Source organism: Mchenga conophoros, linkage group LG13, assembly GCF_057382185.1.
Source record: "Mchenga conophoros isolate Kocher_MC1m ecotype Shallow Benthic linkage group LG13, M_conophoros_male_GT1.1, whole genome shotgun sequence".
In the NCBI taxonomy this organism is placed as follows: domain Eukaryota; kingdom Metazoa; phylum Chordata; class Actinopteri; order Cichliformes; family Cichlidae; genus Mchenga; species Mchenga conophoros.
Window position 1 is genome coordinate 1127313 of NC_140538.1, and position 14789 is coordinate 1142101.

A 14789-nucleotide genomic window follows, 5' to 3' on the forward strand; every position below is an offset into this window, starting at 1 on the left:
AATATCAGAACAATCTCAAAGGTGTGTTCCATAACCTGATACAAGAGCCTCAAGTCCGTGAGTATCACATATTTTAGTAATCATTGTATTTACCTATATGTAATGTAATGAGGTTGTTAGAATTTTATACTCATCATATCAAGTGGTATGAAGGAATGGACCGTGGGTTAAATCACTTGTATGGAGGGATGTTTCAACAATTACAGACCATCTCTGGCTTTAATTACTGGACATTTTTATTTTGGACATTGTAATGATTTATTGAACGAAGAGTAACACATTCACACAATTCATTTATCCTTTAAAATATTTAGTAAAGCACTTGCTAGACAAAGTTTATGGTGATCACAAGCAATACTGAAAGTAAAGTAATTTCAAATTAACATTTAGAAAAAGCTTATAAATAACAGGAAAATATACATAGATTGTATCAACAACTGAACTCTATTATGCTAATTATTATTAAAACTACAACAAGATGGATGGATTAGTTACAGCTAGTCTCTCTTATGTCACAAACTAAAACATGAAAATCAGTTACGCTGCATGTATTCATACATTTATGGACTGGAGCTTCATTTATCAGGCCAACCTTTGAACGATCAGTTGGCATCAGAATCCTTGACATTAAGGCCAAGCATATTAGAAAGGCTCAGTGAATATTTGTCATTTTCATCTGATGTAGAAATATCAGGTACGGTCAGCCCCAGCGTAGACTCTGGTTTGTCTACTTTGAAAGTGCCTCCTCTGACCAAAGACGCATCTCCTGCACCTGTAGATGTATTAGCATCAAGACCTGCGCCAGTGTGTTGTAGGTCAATATCAGTTTTCTCTTCTGTTGGCGACACATTCACTGAGGACGCCTTTTCTCTTGCGATTTTCAATCTCTCCAAAATGTCAATCTTTTCTCCTCCTTTTGCTGTTGCATTCACTACTGGCAAGCGGATTCCTTTACTGAAAACAAAATCCTTCTCCTCCAAGTCAGATTTTATTGAGCTCAGTGCTTCAGTAATTCCTCCAATGCCATCAATGTTGATTTGGGGCAGTCTGTGGAACTTGAATACAGGAACCTCCACCTCCACCACATCAGAGTCAGAGCCACTCCCCTCAAGATCTGCACTGGCATTAGTCTCAGGAGATTTTGCTTTAGATCCAAAAAGACTAAACTTTGGGATCTTGAAATGTGGCATCTTGGGCTTCTCAAGACTTGCATCTACATCTGGAGCTTTCACATCTACATCAGGTCCTTTAATATCACCTACATTTGGTGCATTCAAATCTACTGCAGGAACAGAGATGTGTGCATCTGTTGTAGGCATATCTGTGCTGACTCCAGGTACCTTAATTCCAGCCTCAACTGTGGGATTAATACTGGGAGCTTCTACTTCAGGACTTGAAAGATCAAGTTTTGGATGATTGTAATGTGGCATTTTAAAGTCACCAAGGTGGGTATTCAAATCCAGATCTGGAGTTTTCAAGTGGATATTGGAATCTTTGAGGTCTGCTTCTGGCAGGTTGACATCCAAACCTGGAGATTTCACATTGGCATCGGGTGCTTCTACTTCAATTTTTGGCATACTCGTGTCTATGTTTGGTGCTGAGAGACTACCACCAATTTTGGGTGGATAAAGGTTGACATTTGGTGTTTTCAAGCTGAGATCAGATGACTGGAGGTCAGCTTTTGGCAGATGTAGACTGGGTGCCTTGATATCAGTTTCAGGCAAACCAACATTCACGTTGGGATCAATGCCAGTTTTGAGACCAGTATCAATGCCTGGAGTACCAATGTCTCCCTCAAGTTTGGGGGCTGAGAGACTCAAGTCTGATGCTTTTAGTTCAACATTGGGTGCTGTCAAGTCTGCACTGGGTAACTTTGCATTTACATCAGGAACAGACAGACCTAGATCTGGACGTTGTAGATCAGCATCAACATCAAGATTTGGTCCTTTCACTTTTGGCGCCGATGTGCCAAACTTTGGCCATTTTATTTGGGGAAGCTTGATTTTTCCTGCATGGGCATCAGCCTCTGGAGCTTGAATGTCTACACTGGGGCCTTTTAGATCAGCTTTCGGTAAATTTACGTCAAGATCTGGCGCATCAAGACCACCATTAACTTTTGGTGCAGAAAGATCAATACCAGTTTTAAGACCAGCATCAATGCCTGGAGTACCAATGTCTCCCTCAAGTTTGGGGGCTGAGAGACTCAAGTCTGATGCTTTTAGTTCAACATTGGGTGCTGTCAAGTCTGCACTGGGTAACTTTGCATTTACATCAGGAACAGACAGACCTAGCTCTGGACGTTGTAGATCAGCATCAACATCAAGATTTGGTCCTTTCACTTTTGGCGCCGATGTGCCAAACTTTGGCCATTTTATTTGGGGAAGCTTGATTTTTCCTGCATGGGCATCAGCCTCTGGAGCTTGAATGTCTACACTGGGGCCTTTTAGATCAGCTTTCGGTAAATTTACGTCAAGATCTGGCGCATCAAGACCACCATTAACTTTTGGTGCAGAAAGATCAATACCAGTTTTAAGACCAGCATCAATGCCTGGAGTACCAATGTCTCCCTCAAGTTTGGGGGCTGAGAGACTCAAGTCTGATGCTTTTAGTTCAACATTGGGTGCTGTCAAGTCTGCACTGGGTAACTTTGCATTTACATCAGGAACAGACAGACCTAGCTCTGGACGTTGTAGATCAGCATCAACATCAAGATTTGGTCCTTTCACTTTTGGCGCCGATGTGCCAAACTTTGGCCATTTTATTTGGGGAAGCTTGATTTTTCCTGCATGGGCATCAGCCTCTGGAGCTTGAATGTCTACACTGGGGCCTTTTAGATCAGCTTTCGGTAAATTTACGTCAAGATCTGGCGCATCAAGACCACCATTAACTTTTGGTGCAGACAAGGAGAGAGGTTCCGCTCTGAGGTTTGCACTAGGTGCATTCACTTCAGCTTTTGGTGTATCAAGACTTGCATCAATATGAGGTGTTTTTAAATCAGCATCCACACTGGGACCCTGGACTTGTGATCCTTTGAGTTTGGGAAATTTAAATTTGGGAAACTTCACCTTTGCATCAGGTGCATCAAGATCTGGACCACCAAGGTTAAGGTCTGGGCCACTGATATTGGCGTCAATATTTGATGCAGAAAGATTAACATCTGGTGCACTTATTTCTGCATCAGCCTTTTTGAGGTCCACCTCTGGTATCGTCACATTAGAGTCAATATCAGCCTTTGGACCTTTCAGTGTGCCAAATTTGGGTTTCTTGAATTGGAACCATTTGAATTTTCCAGATGGGGCTTCAATGTCAACATCTGGAGATTCTACATCAAATTTGGGGGCTTCCAGTTCAGCTTTTGGTAAATTTAGATCCACATCTGGTGCATTTATCTCACCATCCATATTTGGAGCTGAGAGATTCAAGTCAGGGGTTGAAACACCAGCATCTAAATCAACATCTGGACCATTAACCTTAGGACCCGAGATTGACCATTTTGGCTTTTTCATAGTGGGCAATTTGATCTTTCCAGATGGAGATTCAATGTCTACATTTGGTGCTTCAACATCGGCTTTTGGTAAATTCAGATCACCATCAGGTGCTTCAGCAGACAGACTGAGGTCAGGTGCTTTCACATCAGCATCAACATCTGGGGTTTTCAACTTTGGCCCAGAAACCAAGAATTTAGGTGTTTTCAGTGTTGGGAACTTGATTTTGCCAGAAGGTGGGTTTATGTCAGCATCTGGTGCTTTGATATCAAGGTCAGCTTTTGGTAAGTTCAGATCAGCATCAGGTGCTTCAGCAGACAGACTGAGGTCAGGTGCTTCGGCAGACAGACTGAGGTCAGGTGCTTTCACATCAGCATCAACATCTGGACCATTAACCTTAGGACCCGAGATTGACCATTTTGGCTTTTTCATAGTGGGCAACTTTATCTTTCCAGATGGAGATTCAATGTCTACATTTGGTGCTTCAACATCGGCTTTTGGTAAATTCAGATCACCATCAGGTGCTTCAGCAGACAGACTGAGGTCAGGTGCTTTCACATCAGCATCAGCATCAACATCTGGGGTTTTCACCTTTGGCCCAGAAACCAAGAATTTAGGTTTTTTCAGTGTTGGGAACTTGATTTTGCCAGAAGGTGGGTTTATGTCAGCATCTGGTGCTTTGATATCAAGGTCAGCTTTTGGTAAATTCAGATCAGCATCAGGTGCTTCAGCAGACAGACTGAGGTCAGGTGCCTTCACATCAGCATTAACATCTGGACCATTAACCTTAGGACCCGAGATTGACCATTTTGGCTTTTTCATAGTTGGTAATTTGATCTTTCCAGATGGAGATTCAATGTCTACATTTGGTGCTTCAACATCGGCTTTTGGTAAATTCAGATCACCATCAGGTGCTTCAGCAGACAGACTGAGGTCAGGTGCTTTCACATCAGCATCAACATCAACATCTGGAGCTTTCACCTTTGGCCCAGAAACCAAGAATTTAGGTTTTCTCAGTGTTGGGAACTTGATTTTGCCAGACGGTGGATTTATGTCAGCATCTGGTGCTTTGATATCAACGTCAGCTTTGGGTAAATTGAGGCTCACGTCAGGTGTACTAATCTCCCCATCAATTTTTGGAACTGAAGCATCTGGTGGGCTTAAATCTGCATTGAGGTCCATATCAGCTTTTGGCCCATGAAGTTTGGATTTTTTCCACTTTAGATGAGGCCAGTTAATTTTTCCTGAAGGAGCATCAATGTCAGCGTCTGGGGCATGAACATCTACACCCGGGGCCTTTAGCTCTGTTTCTGGAAGACTCAGCTCAGCATTTGGTACATTAATGTCACCCTCAATCTTTGGAGCTGAAAGACTTAAATCAGGTTTCTTTAGGTCTGCATCCATGTCCAAGTCTGCTTTTGATCCTTCAAGTTTGGGCTTCTTCCATTTCAGGTGAGGCCAGTTGATCTTACCAGAAGGGGCATCAACGTTAAGATCTGGGGTTTGAACATCTAGATCAGGGCCTTTAATATCAGCTTGAGCTGAGCCAACATTCACATCTGGGGTACTTAGATCACCATCAATCTTTGGTGTGGAAATGCTGGCATTAGGTGTGGACAGGTCAGCATCTGGTCCTTTGGGTTTTTGACTTTTCCATTTTAGATGGGGCCACTTGATTTTCCCTGAGGGTGCCTCAATATTAGCATCTGGGGCCTTTACATTTACATCAGGACTATTCAAATCCACTTTTGGCCCATTCAGCTCCAAATCATTACTTTTCAAATCTAACTTTGGAGCTGACAGGTTGAGGTCTGGTCTCTCCATACTTCCACTGACTGAAGGAAGACCTGGATCACCAGAGACATCAATGTCTGCTTTTGGTGCATCAAGATCAGGTAGATTGAAGTGTGGCATTGTGAATTTCGGGGCCTTGTGTTTCATTTTGCCTTCGACTTCTGGTTTGTTGATGTCTAGTGTTGCAATGGGAGTGTTAAGATTGGGAGCTGAGACACTGATATCAGGTACTTCTAGGGTTCCACTTGAATCTGATTTTATGTCTGGCATTGTAAGCCCTGCGGAGGGCATTTTAAATGTGGCACCAGCATCAGTTGATGGCTTATTTAGGCTAAGACTGGGAAGGTCTCCATTAAGAGTCGGTTCACTTATTTTTACCCCCAACCGTTGTGCATCATTAAGCTTTCCATTCAGGCCATCAAGGGAAACGGTTGGTCCCTGAGCTGATGCATCCAGCGATAGATCCTTCTGTAATATCTGTTGGTAATTAAAAAAACAAAATTAAAGCACTAACTTTATGACTATTAACCAAAATTGTATTCTGAGCAGCACAAATCATGTCCAGTTCATCTGCACTGCAGCAAGGTGGGGGTAGAAATGGGAAATAGAAGATGTCATGGACGAATAGGATGGACTAGATTAAGTAAATCACCACCACCTCACAAAACTACGTAGGGGATTTTAGGCTTCACATATGCAGTTTTTAGAAAAAGGATTTAATGTCTAACTGGATATCTTTTCAGATATATTGTGATTTGACAGTTTATTGAAATACTGAAAGTCAATATTTCAACAGTTCTCATACACAAAAAGGTTTAAAAATGTATAAATAAAAACAGATTTTATGGTGTTTCCTATAATAACATAAACCAAATGTTCCCCACAGCTTGATGCTTACCGCTGCCGAATCTTTGAGACCTACTCCCAAAGAGCCAAGGTCAACACCGGGGTTCAAGTCCTTCTCTGTCAGAAGATTTATGCTGCTTTCGTACGGCTCCAGCACCTTCAAGATTTTCTCCACATCGTTTTTCTCAAGTTTACCAAGTTGTATTGTTGCTGCAACAAACCTTTCTCCTGAAAGGAGCAGAAATAATGTCACATTCTTTTTTTCTATTAGTGCTTATTGAATTTTCAAAACTAACAAAAATGAATCTGAAATGTTTATCTTACCACTTTTTGGAGAGATTGTGTTGTCTTTGATTCCTGCAACAACAACTCCTTTCTCAGCGTTATCCAGCACGAGGCTTTCTGAGGAGCTTGCACTCTTGCTGTCCTGGTCCTTTGACAGTGGTTAGAATACACAGTGTGAGATTTTTACATCAGGCAATGTTTACATTTTTGTGTATGATTGTCAGCCACTGTATGTCTAACATTGTTATACTTACCATTATTTCTATTACATGCACATCCACATCACAGAATTCATATGACAATTCAAGCGAACGCCTCATGTGGGAACTACAGCAATATTATCTGTGAAACACAAAAGAAAGCAGAGGGAGCTTTTACTTAAAGCTGACACCGACTAAGTAAGATGCAGGGAAGCAATGCTGAATGTCGTTTTTGTAGGTAAAAGTAAAATCAGATCATTTCATATTTTCTAAAAGCTGTACTCTTTCTGATCTCTCATCACAAACAATGCAGCAACATGCAGCTTTCAGCTTATTAATAAAAACACTGGTTTAGGTATACTGTAGGTGCAGCTAAAAAATAGTGTGTCACTGTTTCTACCCGTGCAATAACATTTTTGTAATACCTGATAATACTATCCACATGAAGACACACAAGTGAAACGCGTTTTGTTTCTTTAAAGAAGAGCTGGTACTTTTATTTATTTTTTCCTGATTCTGAACTGACAGAGAAACTCTGACGCCCACAAACCACATTGTCTCACACTTCAGGAATCTAAAGCCTTTGCCAGGTTTGTTAAGGTGTATGTAGGCATCTAAACCAGTTGGTTTGGATGCATTCTGACTGACACACACTGGATTCGACCACACCTCAACACATTCGCATATAAACACTAACGTAATTCACTTGCAGCAGTGTCGAATAGAAAATGAGGGAGCAGGTTTTAGACATGCTGTGATAAAAACCCTAAACTCAAGAGCGTCTGCTTCATCAGGTTTATACTGTCCAGCAGAGCTAAGAGTCAGACGATCGTCAACACCATGCTTTTAAATTCAACTCAAAAAAGAAATCAGATGTGGTAAAAACAGTCACTCAAATTGAAACAAACAGGACTTATGAAAAAAAACAAAACAATACTTACAAAACTAACTGCTAATTGATTATTATTGGCCAACACCCACTGGTAATAACACAGTCCATCCCAGGAGTTCTCTTTCTTTAAATATAGAAACTACTCACCAGGTAATAACCAGATGACAGTAGATAAATCTAATTCTTCAGTGAGAGCTCAGAAAACTGTAGTCATATGCTCAACGATGCTGTTTCAGGCATTCTTGACTTGCAAGGAAACTGGGCAGTGGTTTTAGGCTCTACCTTATGGTTCCCCAAACCAGCGATGCGCAACAAACAGGAAAGGCAGTGAAGTCACAAGACACTTCTTAAAAAACTAATTGCATTGCCGTTAATAGGTGTATCCAGGGTGGCAACGTTTTGAGAAACAACTTCAATCAAACAGGGTGTGAGCCCAGTGACAGCAGAGTCTGGCATGCCCACAGTTGTGGTCAACCTGTTTTAAAATCTTTACGCTAGACAAACTCTGCAGTTTGGTGCTGACATACAAGTACAACAATTTAAAAAAAAAAAATCAATGACACCAGAGGCAAAACATAAGCAAACGCCTCATCCTTAAATGGCTTCAGTATTAATTCAGACTTTCCACCCAAGTCTGTGAGAGGACGGGGGTCAGTCTCAGTACTCGAATGAAAACATAAATGTAACTGATGTGAAGTACAGAGATGAACCTATACCAACTACAATGTACATTTTACTGAAATGCAATTTTTAGATTTTGAAATGAATAAACATTAAGGTATTTTTTTTTATCAAATCTCCTCCAATTTATTCCAATCATAGATTGTGCCATAACAACCAAACTGAGATTTGATGGACTTACCGTGTGCCAAAGACACCGTCTCCTTAGGAAAGCCTAGGGCCAGATGTCTCCTCTTCAGTGTATCACTGCTGCTCTGTGGGCAGGACGAGGTGAAGCTGCCAGTTGAATACCTATAATGCAGGCAAACAGGTTAGGCAGCATCAGGACCGCCTCTTTTGGAGCCCCCTTGCAACAAATCCGCACACACAGACACACACCCCCACACACCTTAACTTCAGACTAGGCCTTTAGGCAGCCGAAACCTGACTAGAAAGCACAAGAGAAAGATGTATGAGTGAGAAACACCACTCCTTATCAACAGGACTAACCAGGTCCACAAAGGTACAAACAAGCAGCAACACTTGCTTACACTTCATTTTGCCTCAGTGTCTATTTTTTTAAACAGTTGTTTGGTAGTTAAAGACTCCTGATTATCTACATTCCTTAAAAACTGCCATATTTAATGCTGCACTCATTTTTATTCATTTTGGTATACTTGTACATATTTAGTACACTGAAATTTAACAAGAATAAGAAGTAAACGTGATTATGTTTCAAGCTTGTAATCCAATTTTCACAGCACAATGACCTGATGAGGTGCTAGGACAGCAGGATTAAAAGCCTGTAAAAACTGAAACAGATATAAATGTTCTTGTGTTTAAAAACATCCATTTCCCCCCAGTTGCACCAACCTCTCAAAGTGCTTTAGTCCTCGACCACATTTGACCATACCTTCATAAAGAGCTGTATTTTGTATACTTCCAAGCACTTTGTCTACTCCACATCCATGGTCAATTTAGAATCAAAAACCTAGCATGTATGTGTTTGGTGTGTAGGAAGAAGGCCCAGAGAAAACCCCCACAGGCACAGGGAAAGCATGCCAGCTCCACAAAGAAACACTTGTTAATGGCTTCACGGGCTTCAAAGTCACACAATTGGCATTTTGCTTTACAGCTAATGATTGTCAAATGGGCTACAAGTCAACCTCTAGCAGCAAGAGTGCACACGCTTCAGTGTCAGTGAACTCAACAGTAAAAACTAAGCAAACCATGAGTCCAAATATTTCCAGTGTTTGTGCTAAGCTAACTGATAGCTAGCTTCCTAAATAGTTTGTAAAGCACTTGAGCGTGTAAGGCTAAAAGCTGCACGCTCAGTTTGCAGCATCCAAAGAATTATGTCGGACACTTTCTTAAACATGAAATTAGGTTCAACGCAGGACTTTTCATATTCATAATTTAAACATATTCTGAGAGCATGTAGACATCAAAGCCCTCCAACAAATACAACATTGAAATAATGTTTAGTCTTGACCATTCACTAAAATAAATCAAATTCAAATTTTATTTGTCACGTACACAGTCATACACAGTACGATATGTAGTGAAATGCTTGGACAACTGCTCGTGACCTAAAGAAAACAAAAAAGGAAAAGGCTATGAATAAGATAGGAAATAAATATGAAAAATTAAAAAGGGTAAATTTAACTAGGAAGGAATAAAATATAAATTAAGGTTAAAAATGAAATAACTGTACAACACAAATTAGAATGAAGGGTAAATTTAACTGGGAGAATAAGATAAAATATATAAATTAAAGTTGAAAATAAAATAACTGTACAACAAAATACACAATATAGAACTATATAAGAATGTATGAAGAAATCTAAATAAATATATACACAATAACAGCAGCTGTACAAGTATTAACTGGAAACACTACTTTATAATGAGAATGTCGTTTTTGCATTACAACATAACACAATGGACAAACATAATATAAATTATTTGCAATCAAATTTAACAAAAGTCTGCAACAACAACCTTCAGCACACAGCCCAGTATGACACTGCTCCTCTTGGAGCTCAGTTACAGACTTTCTCTGAAACCTTTTTTTGGCTGACAGTTGGCCTGTGCTGTGCAACACCCCCACACTTCCACTGCTGATTTTACTGCCTCAATAACTTGTCGGCTGACCGACTGTGAGTCTGCCTTGTGTGTCATGGGCCTGCCATACTAATAAGGTGCCACTTTGTTTAGGTGTTGAAACAATTCTGTCAGACATTTTCGGAGAACAACTTATAATGATGACGAACTGGAGTGGCATTTTCCCGCAAAGCATTTTAGCTATTCTGCAGAGAATGTCACCTGAAAAGCCGTACCCGACTGTGCAGCAAGTCACTACCCAACCCATGTGACCAGTTAATACAATGTGATGACTGTGTAGAAGAGACACTCAGAAGGGTGTTGTCAATGTAAAATGATAGCAAAACACAGATCAACAGAAACTTGAATTCCCAAGAAACAGGAGGAGTCACTTCATGTATTACGATTTTACTGTGTCTATTTCTTTAAGTGAGAGAGATCATTGATCACACAAGGGCCAAGCAGAGCTCCATCTTCAGCTCCATCTGAGAGAAACACCCCTGGAATATTTCTGAAGGTGATAAACCAACCTTACGTTTCTAACAGTGAAATAAAAATCAACCAGAAGTGAGGGACAATTCCTGAGTATAAAAAGTATAGATTGCAATTTTCTGCTAAACCTTAACTTAGACAGACTTCAGCAGTGTGACAACATGCCACAGAGCATTATTGGAGCATTAAAATCTCTAGTGGCTGCCACTGTAGCTGGTGGATATCTGGATAATGGATGTAAATTTCCTTCAGGGTAAATAAAGAGTCTATGTATACCAAAACTTGCTGTTTCATGTGCAGTCATCAATATGTTTCTCTTGCTGTCCACAAAGACCGTTTAGAGTCATTCAGACATTACTGATCAGCAAAACTTTTACTACAAATGCAAATGAAGCAAGAAGCATCTGGTACCTGACTTCAGCCTCCTGCTGACAAATTCTAATGCAGATACCCATTAATACAGATTACAGTTGATTCAGAAGATCTGTCCTTTCTCCTGGTTTATAATAATTGCTATAGGGCTCAGTGCCCAAACAGCATCTCGAATACTGCGAGACAGTATGTCAAACTGAGGCACTCGCACAAGGGGCAAACTTCAAAACAGCAGTTGTGGTAAATGTGGCTGCGGCACCTTCGTTGAACACATCACTCAAGCAGCAGAATGTGTTACAAAAATCATCCTCCACTTACATCTATGTGGGCATGTAAGTCTGTGTGAGTCCTATTTTCATTTGTATGACCACACCAACCTTAAATGGAAACAAATGTGTAGGTTAAGTTTTCGTCATCACAGCCCTAGAGGCTCTTGACTCTGAGGCGAGATGAATCACTTCATCGCTACTCTGTATTTACGTTTTGAGGAACTAAATCCACACTGTATACAACAGGCAACTCAAGGCCTCGAGTGCTGTGTCCTGAACCGCTGATTTAAATGGCTAAATGACCTGAAGTTCTCCAGAGGCCTGCTAATGAACTAATCATGTGATTCAGATGTGCTGACCCAGGGCGAGATCTAAAACCTGCAGGACACCGGCACTCGAGACCTGGAGCTGGATATCCCTGATATACAGTCACTAATCAAAAATCTCTGAGCTAGTTTCCAGGACTTAAGATAAGTTTTACGACTTTCCATTTGTGGCTGTTGATATCTAAAATATCCTGTTACAGAGCATGACGAGTCTTTTTTAATGAAATAACTTTCAATTTTTGCCATATGCACGAGAAAGGATACAGGGCCAAAGGTTTGGGTATGCACTTCATAATGTACATATTATTTTTATATCCATCAGTCATTGTAATGATCTACCTTTTAATTACACATTTACTCATGTAGACCTTGTTAATACTGGGTTGGAACCCCTTTGTCCTTTAGAAATCCTACATTCTTTGCTTGCCCTTCTCATGGCGTAGATCTGACAAAGTACTAGAAATATTCCTTTCAGATTTTGGTTCGTACTGCCACCATAGCAGCACAGTTGCACGTCCACCGTCAAGTTCAGGAAGCCAATTTGAGATGATTCGAGTTTTGTGACATGGTTTGTTATGCTTCTGGAAGACTGTGGTCTCACAGGGATAAATGTGGTCAGCAACAATAACCATGTAGGCTGTGACATCTAAACAGTGTTCAGTTGGTATTCAGAGGCCAAAACGTGCCAAGCAAACATCCCCTACATTGTGACAGCACCAGTCTGAACCACTCATACAAGACAGGACGGATCTTTTCATGTTGTTTTCGCTAAATTCTGATCCAAAAATCAAAACTCATCAGACCAGGCAACATTTTCCTATAGTTCCACTGTCCAATGTTGGTGAGCCAGCGCCAACTGGAGCCTCAGTTTACTGTGGTTAACTGCTGCAACAGTCCATCTACTTCAAGTTTCAATGTTTTGGACATTCAGAGATGCTCTTCTGCATACCTTTGTTGCAACGAGGGGTTATTGAGTTACTGTAGCTCAAAGCAGTCTGCACATTCTCCCAGACATTAACAACATATGATTGCTCGCTATAGACTATATATGGTTTTTTGACAATTCCCTGAAAAACCTGGAGATGGCTGTTTTGAGTTGATCCGAGTTCATAAAATACTCAGATCAGCTCATCCGACCTACTTAAGGAAAGGATGGTCATTTGGACTAACAAAACCTGTCTGTTACATCAAAGTATCACTTATAAAAAACAACCTTAGCATCCTATGTATTTCAAAAGAAAGGTGACTACTGACTCAAAATATGTTTGTTTGGTTTGTTTTTTAAGAGGAGTTCAGAATAAGGCACCAGGCTGTAAGCCATATGTGTTCAAACTTGTATTTTCATTTGTTTTGGCTTTGAATATATAATTAAAATCTTAAAGGAGAAAATTACTGACGGCTAAATCAACACTAGTTTGATAAACAGAGAAAAACCTATTTTGACTTACACTTGCGACGTGCATGCAGCACAACAGGAAACTCCAACACCATCAAACAATGATTTGGAACAGCTGAATTCAGTCAGACTAATGGGCATGAGAAGTAAAAACAAAGGAAACAGCACTGGGAATCAAAATGTCAAAATAAAACAGGAAGTACACAAAAAGGGGTTAAAAAAGAGAGTAAAACATTTACCAGAACAGGAACTGAGGAATGTATAAAAGACAACATTCAAAACTTCAAATAGCCATTTTTAAATATTGGATCACTCAATTGTAACAAATCAGTAACATTCACACCCATTTCAAGAGACAGCTGTGAGAAAATTCTGCCTTTTTATTTGTTCTGCAGCTATTTCTACATATGTTATCTGGATAATGTCTGATTCATGAATGTGCTACATTCACCTTATCACAACCGCGCCCGTGTCAAGTCAGCCCTGTGCCAAGATAATGTTATTGCTGTGTGTGAGGGCTGGTGTCCTTTGTATTTCATCTTTTTCATTCAAGTTTAATTTAATCACAAAGAAAGTTTAAAGATAAGGTTCAGAGAAGAATATAAAGGAATTAAAATGGCATTAAATCATCTTTACTTCAATCTCTAAACTCTTTTACACAATGTGTCACAATGATTGCTCTCAGTTGGACAGCTCCATATGAAGCACTTTACTAGAAATTCATAGTAAACATACCTTGTGTGCCACAGACTGCTCCCAAACACGAGGGGACAAGTAATACCTCTAAAACACTTAAGTTGGCTTTATTAAACGTTAGATCTTTAGCTGGGAAAACATTTTTAATTAATGATTTAATCACTGAGCACAGCCTTGATTTTATGTTTTTAACTGAAACTTGGTTGGACCAAAGTAACAGTGGAGCTGTTCTCATCGAGACGACCCCTCCTAACTACAGTTTTATCAGTGAGGTCAGGGCGAGCAGGAGAGGAGGGGGGGTCGCTGTCTTATTTAATGAATCATTTCAATGTAAGCAGCTATCTCCTGGAAGTTTTCAGTCTTTTGAATATGTGGCTTTACAGCTGAAGGCCCCATCCAAAGTTGTGTTTCTTAATGTTTACAGGCCTCCCAAATACTGCACAGACTTTTTTAATGACCTCAGTGAACTGCTGTCTGTGATCTGTGTTGATTTTGACTGTGTAATTATTGTTGGGGATTTTAACATCCATGTGGACAACCCTCAGGACAAAGGGACTAAAGACCTGAGTAACACTCTGGGCAACTTTGGGCTGACTCAGCATGTAACAGAGGCCACACATAATAGAGGACACACTCTCGACCTACTGATCTCCAAAGGCCTGAGCATTTCAAAGGTTACTGTGTCTGATGTGGGCCTGTCTGATCATTACTGTGTTTTCTTTGAAAGTAAAATCTCAGCCCACACAAATATATCAACAACAGTGATCACAAAACGGTGTATAACTGAAGACAGTAGTGCAATTTTTAACCAGGTCTTCCCATTAACACCTGACCTGCCCAAAGGTTCAGTCAATGAGCTCGTCAATAGCTTCAATGCTAACATGTTAAATGTAATGGACACTATTGCTCCCATTAAGGTGAAGGTTATCTCTGGAAGGAAAAAGTCTCCATGGAGAAACTCCACACTGGTGAA

General features: G+C 40.3%; 1 protein-coding gene across 1 annotated transcript; it reads right to left on the reverse strand.

The window, feature by feature from the left end:
- Positions 1-31: 31 nt before the first annotated feature.
- LOC146560544 (uncharacterized) lies at positions 32-13236 on the reverse strand. The gene is made up of 6 exons (XM_085295900.1): positions 13173-13236; positions 8365-8474; positions 6665-6752; positions 6450-6558; positions 6178-6353; positions 32-5756 (listed from the first exon to the last, which is right to left on the reverse strand). The coding sequence occupies exons 3-6, from the start codon at positions 6728-6730 to the stop codon at positions 603-605; spliced, it is 5505 nt and encodes a 1834-aa protein (XP_085152026.1). The 5' UTR covers positions 6731-6752; positions 8365-8474; positions 13173-13236; the 3' UTR covers positions 32-602.
- Positions 13237-14789: the final 1553 nt, after the last annotated feature.